At 45.1% G+C, this 16,762-nt stretch overlaps 1 protein-coding gene across 2 annotated transcripts in view; it reads right to left on the bottom strand.

Moving 5' to 3' along the window:
- The window catches only part of LOC107114224 (mitogen-activated protein kinase 10), a 99,368-nt gene that overhangs the window by 59,012 nt on the left and 23,594 nt on the right, over positions 1-16,762 (bottom strand). The window contains exon 5 of one of the 2 annotated variants that reach the window (XM_015415664.1): positions 14,682-14,753. In XM_015415664.1, coding sequence (XP_015271150.1) covers positions 14,682-14,753 — 72 coding nt within the window. Of the gene's footprint in view, positions 1-7,355; positions 7,428-14,681; positions 14,754-16,762 lie in introns of both variants that reach the window. The other variant, XM_015415665.1, reaches the window with a different exon arrangement.

The following is a 16,762-nucleotide window of genomic DNA, read 5'->3' as shown; positions in this document are numbered from 1 at the left end:
CACTCTAGTAACCATCAGGACATGTTTTACTTGATCGACTTGTATATGTAGTGAAGAAAAAATACCAGCCAATGTATGACAGGAATAAACAGCTTTAAAAGGGGCTCTGATACATTCATGGAGGATAAGTCTATCGATGGCTACTAGCCATGGTGACTGAGGGGAACCTCCACATTCAGAGGCACTAATAAGCCTCTGAATCCCAGAGCCAGGAGGCCTCTCTGCCCTGTTGTTGGCCATCCAGAGGAACTGGTTGGCCACTGTGTGAAACAGGATGCTAGCCTAGATAGACCCTTGGTCCAGTCCAGCAGGGCTTTTCTTATGTTTTTATAGGGGAAGGCCTTGGCCTCTATGTCCTGTTGTTGGCCATCCAGAGGAACTGGTTGGCCACTGGGTGAGACAGGATGCTGGACTAGATGGACCACTGGACTGGTTCGGCAGGGCTCTTCTTATGTTCTTATGATTCTTGTTTCCGGGGTCAGGTCCTGGTTTCCATTATACAAAAGAGAGCCATAGAAAGGGCAAGAACGGCCATTAGGGAGGGATGGCCCTCAACCCACTTTGACCCACTTTGGCATCCCAACCCACAGTTTGGGAAATACTGGTCTATTGCAAACCTGAACAACTTTAACTCATGACTTGCCAAGCTAAACACAGCTCACCAGCTATACGTCACAGCTAACCATTTGAATGGTCCCCCAAAACCGCATGGTCATAACAAGGGGCAGAGGTGGTGGGCTGCCATACACTGTTGTGGTGCCGAGTTTGCATTGGTGGCTAGCAAATAATATAGGCCTGCTCCTCTGTTGCCATGTAGGATCCTCTGGACCATTTGGGTAGTGAGCTTTACTCGACAGATCTACCACTTGAGGGCCTCAGTACAGAGTATCAAAAGCACAGCACATATATGTTTGCACAGCTCAATGTTTCCTTCGTGGCTTTCTACCGCTTAGGAATGCCTTTGAAGTAAGGTCCACAAGCTATGTATTCAGAGACAGGAAACTTGTGGATGCCAGTGCTAGAAGGCATCATCAGAGGAAGGCTTTGGCCTCTATGCCCTGATTGTTAGTCTGCCAGAGTAACTGTTGGGTCAGTGTGTGAGACAGAATGCTGGACTACGTGCATCACTGGCCTGATCCAGCAGGGCTCTTCTTGTGTTCTTATGCATTACAGAGTTGCTGCATGCAATCCGTTCTCTCACCCAGTGGGGTGCCAGTTAGGGGACAGGCTAACCAGGTTCTCACTTATGGTAGGAGATCTTCTGACCCTTGCTATTGATGTTCACTGCCATTCAGCTGGGTGACAGGAGGAAACTGGCCAGTGAATAGAGGAGGCCATGACTGTCACCCCCAACATGATAACACAACTTCTGGCATGACCCAGAAGTGATGTCATCATATGGCAGGTGACACCTGAGCACTAGCTCCCTGTGATTTAGACCCCTTCAAGAGAACTTCCAACCTCTAGCCAGCTAACTGGCTATTGACCCCAATGGGCAGCTGGCTGTTCCAAGTGCCTGGAAAATGAGCTCTTGCTGGCTACTGTTATAAACAAATAAATAAGCCTGAGTGCTAGCTATGCATGGCAAAGGTACAAATCCCTTTTAAACTCTTGACTTCACATATATACAGATGGGATCAGAAGTAGGGATGAGCATTTCACAGTATCCGAGCTGAAAAAATACCTGAAAATTTTTAAAAGCCAAATACAGATCAGAGAATCTGACCAGCTACCCGGTATATTTGATCCTGAATAAAGCTGAATTTTTTTTGGCATTTTGGGGTATATTCGGCTATGCCGAATAGAAGGTGGTGGAGAGGTTTAAAGTGCTACAAAGTTAAGTGTCACTTCTCCTCTATGGCTCTTTCCCACCTTTTGCTCTGGTTTCCAGGGCAACAGGAGGGTGGGGAATGGCAAAAGCATCTTAGGGGGAGCTGCAGTGCCTTAGAGCCAATCATTGCAATGCTTTTGCAAATGGCACTGCATTGCAGATTTGCAACTTGCAAGGTTGTTGGCTTCAAATGTGAAGTCCAACTAAGTAACTACCTTACTTTCTCCACCCATTTCCCAGGGGACAGGAGGAAGAGGCGAAGGAGCAATGGCAATTTGCAAATAGAATTTCAGGTTAGGGGGAACACTGCTGTTTAACCAATCACAAAAGTTTGTTCTTTTTTAAAATTCTTCCGTGCCTGGGCAAAGAGCATAAGAGCAAGGGTCTGGCTGAGCTAGACTCTATTGCTGAGAGAGGTGTGGAGAGCATGTGGCTGGCTTTGGCTTCAGCTGCTGCTCTGAGCCTGACTCCTACTGCCTGAGGGACTCTGCTGTGGACTTTGGATCAGATCCTGCCTGCCTGGAGAAGAATGAAGACAGCAACTGGTTTGACTAAATAATATATTTTTAAAAGTTTTCTTATTTTACTGATAGTTGTTCTTTGGGCTTGGTGGGTGGTAGGTCATGGGGGAGGGAGGCCAAGGGCCTCAGGCCTTTTTGTTGTTGTTGTTGTTCCCTTTGGTTTATTGTTAGGTTTTAGTTCCTTCTGGTTTTGTAGCAGTTTGGAGTTTTTTGTTACTTGTTGTTTGAGCCAGGTGGTTGTATGTGGGGGGACCTCACGCCTTGTTTTGGTTCCCTTTGGTTTTATTCTCAGGTTTTAGCTCCTTCTTGTTTTGTGGTTTGCAGTTATTTTTGTGGAGTTTTGTTGTTGTTTGGGCCTGGTGGGCGGGGGAAGGCCAAGGGTTCCTTCCTTCTGCTTTGGTTCTTGGCTTTGGTTCTTTGGAGTTGGTTTAAAACTTGGTTAATTTATTCATTTTTGGTTCTTTTTTGGTTTTGATTCTTTTTTGGTTCTTGGGGGGGGGCTTGTGGGGGGGTTCTGCTTGGTTTTTTTTAAAAAAACCCCTATTTTTATTCTGTGCTCGACCTTAGTCCTGTTGAGCTGACATTTGCCACAATGGCATTGGGTTCTGCTGCTGGACAATAGTAGGTTGGCACTGGGTCCTGCTGCTGGGCACTAGTACCTTGCACTGGTTTCGCTGTCCTTGCAGATATGCACCCTCCTCCAGTTTCTACTTCAGAGGTTCTCAGATTTGACCCTAGTCCTGTTAAGTTTTGGCATTGCCATAGTGGCACTGGTTCTGCTGCTGGCCTTGCAAAAATGCCCCCCCTTCACTTTTTACTGCAGAGATTCTCTGGGACATTCTGCTGGTATTTTATTGCCTTAGTATTTTTCCCCAGTGGGAAACAATGGAGGACCTTATTTGGGTGCCCATCAAATTTGACCCTCTGGTCCAATCTTTTTGAAACTTGGGGGTTATTTTGAGGAGATACCATACTGGTATTGGGATTTGGGAAAACCGGGAAATACCAATATTATTCAGTCAAATATACCCAAATTGGGGTGTGTGTGATTTTTTTCCCCTTGCACACCCCTAATTCTGAAGTTGTGATAGAAGGATCAACAGAAATTCCTACTTGGCATGCAGCAGCAGAGACCCATTCCCTCCAAAGGCAAATCCATTCTTTGCAGCTTTTAGGGAGAAAATGGAAAATAAATGTGCAATGCCTTTGTGTAAGTTTATGGTTGCTCAAGTCAAAAAGGATACCACAGAGCTGCGGAAAGGGGCAACCAAAATGATCACGGCATAAGAACTCTTTTTACAAGGAAAGGCATTTCATATGCAGCTTTCACTAGTTCTGCATGATTCAGAGAAAACGAACAAAGAGAACTTTTCTTGCTCTCCCATAATATCAAAACTTGGATTCATCCAATAAAGTTAGTGAGCAGTAGATTTAGGAACAGCAAAAGAAAGTAGCTATTCACACAGTGCATAACTGACTCATGGAACTCATTGCTGCAATATGCGGTGAGGGCCATTAGCTTCAATGGCTGACAATATTTAGCCAGGTTGTGTTGGTTGAGGGCCCTGAAGAAAATGCAAGGTGAAGTCCTGACTGCTTTGAAAAAAACAACTCTGTGGCCATTCCTGGGGGGGGGGGAGCATTCCTGGGCCCATGCAATGTCAATAACCCCCACCAAAATAATTCCCACCCATAGTGGCCTACCATCCTTGAGCAAGGTGCTTGAGTAGGTGATGGATATGCAGTTTCAGGCAGTATTGAAGGAGGTGGATTATGTAGACCCATTCCAATCTGGATTGAGAACTTGCAAACCATTATTTATCATTCTTTCAAGTTCATTTTGGGGCATGGGGCTGAGAGCTTTTATGCACCAAAAGCACTCTCACGCCCAAATCCCCACAAACCATGTTTTGTTTTTTTAATTCACGACAGTTCAAAGGCTAAGGTCTGTGGGTATAACCTTCAGTCCACCCACCCACTCTTCTGCTGGGTCAGTAGGGGCTGCCACAGTCAGAGGCAGAGTATTGGAATGGTCTGTAAAGGCTCTGTGGATAGACTTTCCCCACAGGTCCCCTTTCTCTCCCCCCCCCAATACCCCATTATCCAAGAAACAGCAGTAAGGAAACATACCTCTCATAGAACAATGGAGAGTCATTGTGATATCAGAAGTCGGTGGACCAAACCTCTCCCTTTGCCTGCCCTCCAAGTGCCTACTTGAACATTCTAAGCTGGTCTAAACTGCCAAGCTCAACTTTCCCATCAGTTGACTTCCTGCTATCGAGAATATATCTGCCCTATGACTGTAGCACCCTAAAGCAGGATTTCCTTTTGCCCCCTTTCTATTATAATAGTCTATGAATATACTTGATACTTTGAAGTCCATTTATAACACTGGCTTTTGCATAACCTAGTGGCATGGAGTTCCACATGCTAAACTGAACGTCATGATGCACCTACTAGTTCCAGAGTCTGCCACAAACCCTACTCTCACAGATGAGAACCAAATGGTCTTAATGCCTGGGCGTCTTGAAGTATGCAGCTAATTCCACAGTATTATACCATGTCAAGCTATTTATACACTACTTGAGACATACTGGACCTCTCTGAGATATTTTATTAGCCTTATCAAAACTCTTTTCACTTCCCTCAAAATTCCTTGGATGATTCTCTGTCAGTAGAAACCTTCAAACACATCTCGAATTTTCATTTTTGGGAGATTCGGTCACAGCATGAGTCCCCACTCTTTATCAACTTGAACCACTTAATGGAGAGTTTCTTCAAAAGCACTGGAATCCCAAAAGCATATATAGGAGAGACACCCACAGCAAAATTGGTCTAACAGCCTGCTTTAATGTTTTCTGGATATGCACTCTTCCTTAATTAATGTCAACACAATTTTTCCTTCCCTCCACATTCTTCAGGTTTCCCTCTGAAGCTCCAATTTCACTGCAATTTTTTTACTTTGGGCGACATTCAACATTGACACTACTCTCTGCTGAAATTGGGTTTAGTGTCCCCAAATGAAACCACTTAAGAAAATCTGCTACTGTCAGTGAAGATTTCCTAACTAACTTCATTTCTGCTCAAATATTCTGAGTATTAAACCTATGAAGTGTTCCAACAAGGAGAAGTACAAGATGTTGGTGGGGAAAATAGCGAAGAACATAAAAGATAAATCTGGACAAATGAAGAGATACAAGCCTGTGTATGAAATATGAATTAATGGCAGAGGCTTTGTTCTGCAACCCACCCACACATCTGCCACATTCCTGATTTAGGAAATACATGGAACTTATAGGGAAAAGGCTTTTTTTTAAAGCAACCATTGTGATAATCCCTTTAATTTGAAAAAACTGCACCAGGATATGGGCTAGTGTGGGCTCAGACTAGGATATCTTTATATACAAACTGAGAATCGTACAAAAAATAAAATATGAACTGAAACACTTTAGAGGAATGCAGGGTCACAACTGTAAAAACTTGGTGGGAACCCAAAGACATGCAGTTTGCCAAATGGGGCAGGGTTATAAGAGAGATGGGACAGGGGATGAAAAGTGAGGGTGGGGGAAAAGGTTGCTCCCATTAGTAACATATTTTTTTTATTTAAATGAAGAGGATAACCCTAATTGCTTGAGGGATATTTTAAAATGCCAAAATTAGGTGTTTTTTCCCTAGCTCTTCCTACACTGTATTTCTAGTGTACACCTGCAATTTCCTTTAAGAGCTCACCTACTAGCTCTGTCCTGTGTATGTAGACCTTGTAAGTAAGCTCAAGTGAGTTGTCGGGATTTATACCCAGGTAAGCACGCATAGCGTGGAACGCACATTGTCAAGTGTATGTATGAATATGTGTACATTCCACAGGTGCATTCACTGAGAAGCCAGATTTAGTTGTATCTCTTTGTTGAGTTTACACTGTGTAGCAAATTTGAGCTTATGGGCATTTAATGCGAGGAAAGGGTCTTATTGAAGACAAGCTTGAATTCACTCCCTGGTCACTGTGCAAAAGTAACAATGACAAAAAACAGTGAAACTATTGCTATGGGAGGACTGATCGCCATATGCAACTATTAGCTGTAAAAAGATAATTGACTCATTCCTTTTTAGCGCACTTGCTTAAAGTTTGAGTTCCTTAAGTCTATCATTTTGCACTAAGATCGACCGGTAGAAATTTGGAAGCCTTAGTATTTCCAGTCTTGACGCACTATCCCTAAGATTTCAGTGCAGGAAGCAAGGACTGCTGAAGAGTTTATTTATTTATTTATTTATTTAAATTTCTAATGTGTCCTACCCTGTGAAGCACCAATGCTAAAATCACCAATCTCTTGTGTAATGTAACCTGAACATAAGAAATGCAAACATTTCTAAACTCTTGACTGGTTTAAGAATGCAGTGAACTGAATGTAATCACTGGTCCTTCTATCCAATGTATGTTTTTCAGTCTGCTGGTGGGGGACAAATGGTGGAATACAAAACAAACAAAAATAAGATAAATGTAGCCCCATGCCAAGGAGAACTCTTTTGGATCTGCTTATCCAAATATTCTGTATATCCCTCTGATGGTTTGGATAACGGAGGCTGTGTTGTGATACAGGAAAGTTTTGGCACGAGGTGTGGGTCTAATAATATAACCACATGGCTGCTAACAATTCTGCCTCTGTGATAAACATTGTCCATGCATCTAGTGGCTTCTAGTCCATGCAAAGTTTCTGCCACAAAAAAAGGTTAGTCTTTAAGGTGTCATAAGACTTCTTGCTTCTTCTGCAACAGGCTAACATGGCTAACCCTCTGGGATTTTACTGTGTGTAGTTTAAACTTTCAAATAAAGCTGTTGTGATGAAGGGGAGACTGGCTGGCATTTCTGAGTGGCATTTATGTTCCTTTTACAGATGTACAATGAAGTCTGTGGCTGTTTATTCTGCTCCCCAAAAAGAGGTAGAAAATAAAAAATATATATTGAAAATTGTACCTAAAGAGTTCCCACAGCTTGCTAGGAAGGATACGATCAGTGCCTGGAAACAACACAGCACCTTTGATCATTTCTCCCATGATGCACCCTACTGACCACATGTCAACTGAAAACAAAAATGAAATGAAGGTAAACAAGAACACAGCAACAGAACGACAAATAAATGAGAAAGACTTATCTTGGTTGTGTCACAGAACAGACATGGTTGCTTGCTAGGCCTTTTGAGAAAATGTCCCGAATCTGAATATTTCAGGCCTCAGCTCTGAGGCTCCGAATCTCCTCAGAAAATAGGTTGAGAAAACCACTGCCATGTTGCCACCTGGCATTCCATCCTTCCACTTCTGCCGTTTCCTACCCTCTTACGACCGCTCCGTAATTCCAACTAGCAGAGGTGGTTGCTGCAACTATAAGGAGGTAGCAGCCAGAGAAGAAAGCCAATGGGGAGGGTGGTGAAGGGGGCACAAGCCTTCTCTTGGCCCTACAGACTCAAATCCAAATAACTGCCTCTGTAAGCACAGCCCTGAGGCTTACATTTCACTACCCTGAACAACACCTCATGTTTACCCCTGTGAAAAGGGAACTCATTCATAGAACAATTTTTCAAGGCTCGTTCTTGTGCATTCAGATGGCGGATTGTACCAGGCAAACAGAGTGGACGATTAATGCACCCATCTCCCCAAGGCCTGGTTTTTGCCAATGATGTTGGACTGAGAAAGGAAGGAAGGGAACCTTTTGGTTACCTGAATGATCTACCTTCTGAGCTTGAAGAACTTCCTTTTGGGAAAGAAAATGTCTATTTGCTTTGGGCAATGATTTCTTTGTGTACAGGGTGAGAGGGGGCTGACGGGAGGAAGAGAGAAAACCAGCATGCATGGTGCAGAATTTTTAATTTTTATTGCTGAATGGTGTCTATAGGGTAAGTAAGAGAGAGGGGGGAGGGAGGGAGAGAGGAAGGACGGAAGGACGGGAGAGGGGAGAGGGGAGAGGGGAGGAGGAAAGCAAGAAAGCTAGAGTCCTCTGGCTAACTGTTATATGTCACTACGGTTTTGCAATTATAATTCAATGACTAATTAAAAATAGGTCTCATCAGTATTCCTACAAGCATACTGGCTTCATTTCTAAAGAATCCTTATTTTCTTTTGGGAAATGCAAATCACATTCCCTTTTTGCGTTCCCTGAGCACAGTGGACTCTAATTTCTAGCCTGGTGGCAGCTCCCTCACACAGAGAAATACCTGTAACTCACAGAACTCGCACTTAGATCAGAGTTGGACTCCTGAGGTACAATTAAATCAGTAATGTCTTCTCTTTCATGGCTTGGGGGATGAACTATCTAAAGATACCCTAAGAGGCAAATTATTTAAGCTAAGAATTTGTGAAAAGGGACTACATTTCTTGATAAGGGATTACGGGGAAAGAGAAGGAAAGGGAGCCACTGTTGAGGCCAAATAGGCCATTCTTGACTACTGAAAGTGACACACACATTGACTACAACCTTCCCCTCTCCAACCACTTTTGTAGTATTTAAACCATTACCCACACTTGCACATCTCTTACCAAGCAAGGTGCACTATTCAAGAGGGTCACCTATGAGTTTCAGCCATCTGTGATTATCTGCCATACACATCTAAAAAGGGATTGTTCTTAACTATACTTTAAAAATTCAGTCTTGAATATTTCAAACAGAACCTTCTTTTCATTTTCAGTCTCATTCGTATGCCAAAATGGTTCTCTTCTTTCTGAACTAAGAGATATTTTTAAAAAAATCCTTCCCCCCTGTCCTGAGTTTTAGGCCTAATTGCTCTCCAGAGCCCTTCTAGACTAGGGCTGCCAAGTGGGGGCGGGTGGCGGGTAAACCCCTGCTTTGGAGGCCCGATTTCCGCAGCCGCAAAATCGGGCCCCGGGGGGACCCCCCGGCGTGCGCGTCACCAGGAAGTGACGTTATGACGCTGGCACACTGGGGGGCGGGGCCACGACCATCCGAGGGGAAACTCTATGGTTTCCCCTCGAATGGTCATGGCCCCGCCCCCAGCGTGCCCGGCGTCATAACGTCACTTCCTGGTGATGTGCATGCAGTCCGCGTGCGCGTGCTGCAGGATCCACCCGGGAGTCCCCCGCTGCAGAGGTAAGCTATACTTGGCAACCCTATTCTAGACCTATAACCACAGGTGCCAACCAGCAGGAGGATTGTTGGGGTGGAGGAGTCCCAGAAGAAAAATTAAAAAGAAAAATAGGGCCTTGGCTACTTACAAGAAGTTCTTACCTTGTCTCTTCTGGGTAGCTCTAGGAATTGCCAAGAACTCTGTAGTCTAACTTCATATGAGACGAAGCTTTATTTTTCTTTTAAAGTTTTCTCCCCAGGATGACTTTATTTCCCATTTGAACCAAATTTCCACCCACCGATTAGGTAAGCATTGGTGGGCGGAGGTCACAATTGCCTGGAGGTCCCCCACTATAAGTGGGCAAACGGAAACCCTAACTATAACTCTGTGATGCACGGATAATGTTCCCTTCTAACACCTTGCCACATTCAAATCCAGAATTAGAGGAAAGATGTAAAGGCGGGGTGGGTAGATACATTTACTATGCTTTCTTGGTTTCATTTGAATTTAAAATTACATGCGCGTTGAGTCTGATCTTTGTAACAACTGCATGAAGCCATAAGTTGGCTTCTATACCCAGGCCTGGGTTGACTCAGTTTAAATTCTGTCCTGGGACTTAGGATGTGATTAGCTTTTTCAACATGAAGGCAGTGCCTACTCTTTGCGGCAGCAAAAACCAAACCCAGAGGAGCAAAATGACCGCTGCTTTTCAACTCCGTAAGCAAAACGACATGAAAAAGACGGAGCGAACCAGCTTCATCCATTAATAATACATTTGTTCCCCCCAAGAAATGTTTTCCTCATTAAATTATATGTGTGAATGCCTGAAGAACAAAACAAATGTTTATGGAAATTCAGCTAATAGTTTCTTCCACTTTTTCTTTTTACGCTCTGGACACTATCAATGAAAACGGTACTTGCTAAATCGTGGGAGTTGGGGGCAATACAGCTCCGACTACTAGGGAGAGAGCTGCAGCATAGTCACGGAATGAGCCAAGGCAGTAAATCTTACACAAATGTAAATATAATGCAAAGGAGCTACTGGGCAGTATCCTACCATCAATGAGTGGAAGTTAGGATTGCCAGGTGCCTGGTGCTGGTGGGAGGGCTCCTGCTGATGGGCCCAGGCCTACCCTCCCACCGTCACTCTCCAGAATTGTGTGTGTGGGGGGGAAGGACTGGAGGCAGAAGTGACATCATGTCAAGCACCATGGAGTTTTCTGGGATGGCCAGAGTGCTGTCTGACAGACTTATGTTCCATCTGGGTTTTGGCTGGACTTGATGTCACCCATCTCACAATGTCATTTCCATCTCCAGACACACCCCTAAAGCTCCAAGAACGCCAGCCAGCCACCTGGTGTCCCTAACTGGGAACATCTGTGACATCACTAATATATGACACGATTCCCCCTCCACACTGAGCACAAGCACATTTTGTGATGTGATTTTATAGAGTTTTTAATCTTAAGTATCATATATCAAATAATGTTAACAATTCAATATGACTTATGAATCCCTTTTAAAAGTACCAACGGGCTATCTCCTCTTTCTCGACTATCTACCATTTAATGAACCTTTTTACTGTTGTTTTGTTTCTTTTTTCTCCTTTTAATTCTTCAGAGACTAAACACACCTCCTCTGCAGCAGAGGCACACATAACTGTCTTTCAAGAAAGGGAAGTGGCAAGACTGCCCTCCAAGGGGAAATGACACTATTTGGATTGGTATTCACGTTGCAAGTACTAAGAGTAAAATCCAGGGGCATTAGTAGGCTTGCTAAGTCCCCCCGGGGGGCGGGGAAACCCCCGCCCCAGAGGCCCGTTCCCCGCCGGCGGCAGATTAGGCCCCGGGGGGAACCCCACCCCGACGTGCAGGTCACCCGGAAGTGACACGACCACACCGGGCTCGCTGGGGGCGGGGCCACGGTCATCCGAGGGAAAACTCTATGGCCCTGCCCTCTATGGCGCGCACGCCAGCCAGGAGTCCCCCGCTGTGGCTCAAAAAGCACTTGGCAAGCCTATTAGTTAGCCCCAAAGTAATTTTGTGTAACAAAAGAGAAATCCTGTCCTGGAGCCAGAACTTTGTGAAACCTCTCCAGCTTCTCCATTAAGACACACAGGTGGGTCTACATGACCAGGGGTGTGGCAAAAGGCTGTACACACTGTAAGGAAAACAAATGAATGGCTAAACAGCTCTGTCTGTCCCCGGTGTGAGGTTTGAAAAGGAGTGGCTTGGAGAAAAGGAAAGGAGAACATACTTGATTTGATACATGGGGATGGAACTTGAAATGGAGATGGGACGTGCATATTCACAAATAAAGAAGAGTAATTTTGCTTTGAAAACTATGGTCAGAGGTTCCAGTTTATAAAAGGTAAATTATACTTAACGCATATTTAGCAGGGCATGGCATTGTACTGTCTTATGCGGCAAAAGCAAAAAATCACTAGCAGTCAATTCTAAGCAGAGTCGCATCCTTCTAAGTGCTGTTATCTCTGTGTAGGTACTTGCTTCGCTGAGAAGCTACCCTATACAAGTGATGCTTAGTATCTCTTGGAAACCAGCCTCTAGTTTTACCAAATAAGAATACCAAGAAATGGCACCAAGCCTTGCATTGTGCTCTCTTGCATTGTGGCTTGCACATCTGGTACAATTATGTCCTGTGAATGACAATGCCATTCATGTTGTTCAAAGACAACACAGCGATGGCCATATTTTTTTCAGCGTGTCTTTCATCAGGATGGTCACAATCAGTTCTGAACGGTTTACAAGAGCGGCACAACATGGATGAGCATTATCTTTCTTGGAAATTCAGTGCACCCAGTAGCGCTTTGCAGGCGCTTCGGTGCAAACATGTGAAACTCTTGCTCAAGTAGACTTTCCCATTCACTTCAATGAGGCAGGCAGCTCTGCAAAGTGAAAAGGTAGGGTTGCCAACTCCTGGCTTGGAAATTCCTGGAGATATGGGGGTGGAGCCTGGGAATGGAAGCATCTGGAAAGAGGGAGGGAACTCAGCGGGGATGCTGTGCCACAGACCCCACCCTCCAAGCAGCCATCTTCTCCAGGGAAACTGATCTCCAGGAAATCTCCAGGCCCCACCTGGAGATTGGCAAACCTAGATGCAGATCTAGCATTTCCCTTTACAATGGAAGTAAACACACAAGACCTGGATGGCAGGAGAGCAATGTGCCTACAACTGGCCAATTGCTACAAAGCAGCAGAACAAGCCATTCTCTCGCTTTATTATTATGGACAAAAGTTTTCATTGGGAGCATTCATTTCACAGAAGCAATACTGGCTTTTATTTATTCATGTGGCTTGCTATGTATGTTCTGGGCTCTACCAGGGCTGCCAAGTCCCCCCAGGGGGAGGAAACCCCCCCGCCCCAGAGGCCCGTTCCCCGACGCCGGGGAATCGGGCCCCGGGGGGAACCCCACCCCAGCGTGCATGTCACAGGGAAGTGACGTTATGATGCCGGGCACGCTGGGGGCAGGGCCACGGCCATACAAGGGAAAACTCTATGGTTTTCCGTTGTATGGTCGTGACCCCACCCCCAGCGTGCTCAGCGTCATGATGTCACTTCCCTGTGACGTGCATGCGGCGCGCGCCGGGATCCGCACAGGAGTCCCCCGCCGGCAAGGTAAGTGCCACTTGGCAACCCTAGGCTCTACAGAAATGTTGTTGAGTGTCCATTCATTTGCTGATCTCAGAACCCGACTTCTGAATGCATGCTGTACACTCCGGTGCTATGATCCTCCTGTCTTTCAATAAATCCCCACATCCCCCACCTCTTCAGGGAAAATTACCACAGTATGTTAGGGGAAATCTTATCAACAAAAGGTGGTCAGAATTAATTAATGGCTATCACTTTACATCCATCATGCCAGCTGTCAGGGCTCTTTTTGTAGAAAAAGCCCAGCAGGAACTCATTAGTATAATAGGCCACACCCAACAGCAGGAACTCATTAGCATATTAGTCCACACCCCTGACAGCACAGCTCATTACCACATTAGGCCACACCCCCATGTTACCAGAAGTGTGGTTATCCAGCCACACCCACCTTTTGCTTGTTATTCTGTTTACCTTGTTTGTTGTCCAAACCCAGGGCTTTTTTGTAGCAGGAACTCCTTTGCATGTTAGGCCACACACACCTACGGTAGCTAGTCCTAATGAGTTCCTGCTGTTGGGTGTGGCCTATTATGCTAATGAGTTCCTGCTGGGCGTGGCCAACTCAGGAGCCAGCCGGAACTCCGTTTCTGTGCGCTCCTGCCCCAAAATAGCCCTGCCAGCTGTCAAAGAACTCTGAAGCTAATTTTTAAAATGGCCTCCTTCTAGGTAGCTGGAAATCCTTCTTTCTTTTTTTCACGTCAACGCCTTTTTTTCTCCCCCACAAAAGCTAAACTTTCCTTTGTTCTTATTTTTGTTTACTCTCTTTCCTTTTTTTATCCATTATAATTGTTTTCATTTTCTAATATTACTTTTACCACATTGAGAGATGGTAAAAAGAATATCGCCGAAGCTCAAATGGACAAGACAGAACAGGGTGTGTGTGGGGTGGGGGGTGAGCAGAATTTTGTCAATGTTAACAGACCCCATGCAGGGAAGAGGAGAAAAAAAAAAAGAGAGAGGAAAGTTTTATTTTGAAAATCCAATGGGCCGTTCCGTTTCCAGGAAACTTCAGAGGAGAGCTGGATCTCTTCTAGGCCACAAATGGGGAAGTTAAAGCATTCAAAATAAAATGTTGTATTGACACAAGTCCATACAGCATCAATGCGGACCTGGGATGACGATGCATTAGCAAGCAAAAGATTATGATGTCACCACAAACGTTTTTTTCAAAATATATATATCAAAATTTGTAAAGCATTTAGCCAAAAAGAAAAAGAAAAAAGATTTAAAAGGAAAAATGGGCCATTTTTTAAAGCGTAATCAGTTAGAAAAAGTTTACAAGTTTGTGATCATGTTATAGGTATATGTAAACTGGTGTTAACAAATGTAAGGGTTCGGTACGAAGATCTGCTTGAAATCATTTTTCATACGTCTGGCTTTTCCTTTCCTTGCTGTTTCCCTAGTTTACTGCAGTCATGATGACACGTACCTGCCAAATGCAACCTGTTGGGGTTTTTTTGGAGGGGGGTTTGCTTCTGTCATTGCATTCCGGCCATATATTATTTGCTTGATAGAAAAGGTTTGGGATAAGGCAGGGGGGGGATGGAAAGAGAAATATTTCGATGAAAGCTGCAGCAAATGGAGTAAGGATACAGTCCCTTCCTGGAAAGAGGATTTTGTGGCGCACCATTTCTCCCATAATGCATCCTACTGACCATATATCCACTAGAACAGCAGAGACAGGGAAATGAAGAGAGAAGGGGAGGGAAGGCAAAGTTAACTAAGACATTTTGGCTCCTAAAAGGAGGGGGAAAAGAGCAGGTTGATCAGAGAAAGCAGTTTTATGCACCTTCCATTGAACATTTAACACACACACAAAATCCTCCCAAAGACATCATAAAGTTACCGCAAGGTCCATAATACTAGAAGAGTTCAACTTTGTCAGATTATTTTACTTATTAAAGAGTTTTAAGGCTCAAACTTGGGAGGAGGGGGAGGTCGTGGTTGTAAACTAATCATTCAAAGTTGCATCTAGTATATGCTAACAGCATCCAGGGCATTACATTTAGAGGGTTTCTTGCTGCCCATGGGTTGTGAAATCTGTGAGAAACACAACTCTTAGGGCCATGCAGTTGCACTCATTGCCACTCTCAAATTCTCCTGGCATGTCTTCTTCTTGCATTACTTCCTCTGCAAGCCAAGAGTATTCAGTCCACACCAGTTTCCACTGCAGAATGCTGTACTGGTGGACCAGCCACCTGAGGAGTGATATCACAGATATCCTTCACATGCACCTACTGCAGGAACCATTTCCCCATGGCATGTTGCCAGTCTACTGCAGTACACGTAGGAATGTCGCAGCCCATGCACAAGGAGGCCTACATGGTAAGTCTTTTTAAAGCAACAGTTGTCTTCTCGGCTGCTGTGACCTTGGGTCAGTCACAAGCTCTGGCACAGCTGTCCTTGAAAAAGAGCAGTTTGTGTCAGAGTTCTCTCAGCCCCGCCCACCTCACAGGGTGTCTGTTGTGGGGAGGGGAAGGGAAAGGAGTTTGTAAGCCGCTCTGAGACTCCAAGTGAAGGGCGGGGTATAAATCCAATCTCTTCTTCTTCTTCTTCTTTGAATAGGGATGCCTGACCCCTGGTAAGGGCGGGGGTCCCCTGCCCATCTCCCTGCCACTGATCAGCTGACTGGTAGGGAGAATTACCCCCAAAACAAGGGAGGAATACCCAGGGGTCATTTCATAGAACAAGAGGTGCAGGAGCTCATTAGCATAACTCATTAGCATAACTTATTTGCATATGTCAGAAGGCAACACCCACCGCTCAGGCTCCACTGGACTTTTTTGGATGGCTAGCTATGGGGGGGGGAAACGTGCAGATCTGTCCTCGCAGAGGAGGGAGAGCTTGTACCTCAATAAAACTTGGTCTTAAAGGTGCCACTAGACTGTTTTGAACCTTTTTTTTGGGCGGGGGGGGGGGCTCTGCAACTTACATGGCTGCTTCTTGCTCTGACTGAGAGCTGCTGGGAGCAGGGGGCGGGGCTTGTTGCATGTGCCTGCCCCCTGGGCTCTTTACTGCCGGAGCTCCGCTCCTGTGCAGGAAATGACCCCTGGGAATACCCAACATTTCAGCGATGTGCCAAGTGACTTCAATGTGACCCGGAAGTTACATTGGCACATTGGGAATGTCGGGGCAACACTCTGTTTTTTGGGCAAAAACTCTATGGTAGAAGCTAATTCTACTATAGAGTTTTTGCCCAAAAACCAGAGCATTGCCCTGATGTCCCCGATGTGCCTACATCACTTCCGGGTCACATCTTTAGTCATATGGGCATGTGGCTGAAACGTGCAATGAAACTCCCAGCTCCCAGTAAGCTCACCCCCCCATCCCCCACCGGCTTCCTGGAGGGCCCTGGGAACATTATCTCTGGGTGACAAATAATTGGGAAAGATCCATGCAATCAGCCCTGCTCATGAAATTCTGGTATTCATACACACCACAGCCGCAAAGGTAACCTGTTTCCACACAGTTGCAGGACTGTGTGTAACAACATTTCTTAGGGCCAAACTAGATGACGTGTTGAGTCAGGGTTCCAGTGCTGGAGAAAACAGTACAGGAGGGAGGGTAAAAGCCCCCCCTCCCCGCTCCTGAGCCAAATTGGTCTTGGGAATGTTAGTTCCCCCAATATCATGTATGACTGAAAATGTCAAATGTATCATTGAGTTTTGGCCTGA

This window comes from Gekko japonicus, unplaced genomic scaffold, assembly GCF_001447785.1.
Source record: "Gekko japonicus isolate JY-2015 unplaced genomic scaffold, Gekko_japonicus_V1.1 scaffold3639, whole genome shotgun sequence".
Classification (NCBI taxonomy): Eukaryota; Metazoa; Chordata; class Lepidosauria; order Squamata; family Gekkonidae; genus Gekko; species Gekko japonicus.
The sequence above is the reverse complement of the archived record's forward strand: the minus strand, read 5'-3'. Positions and strand labels throughout refer to the sequence as shown.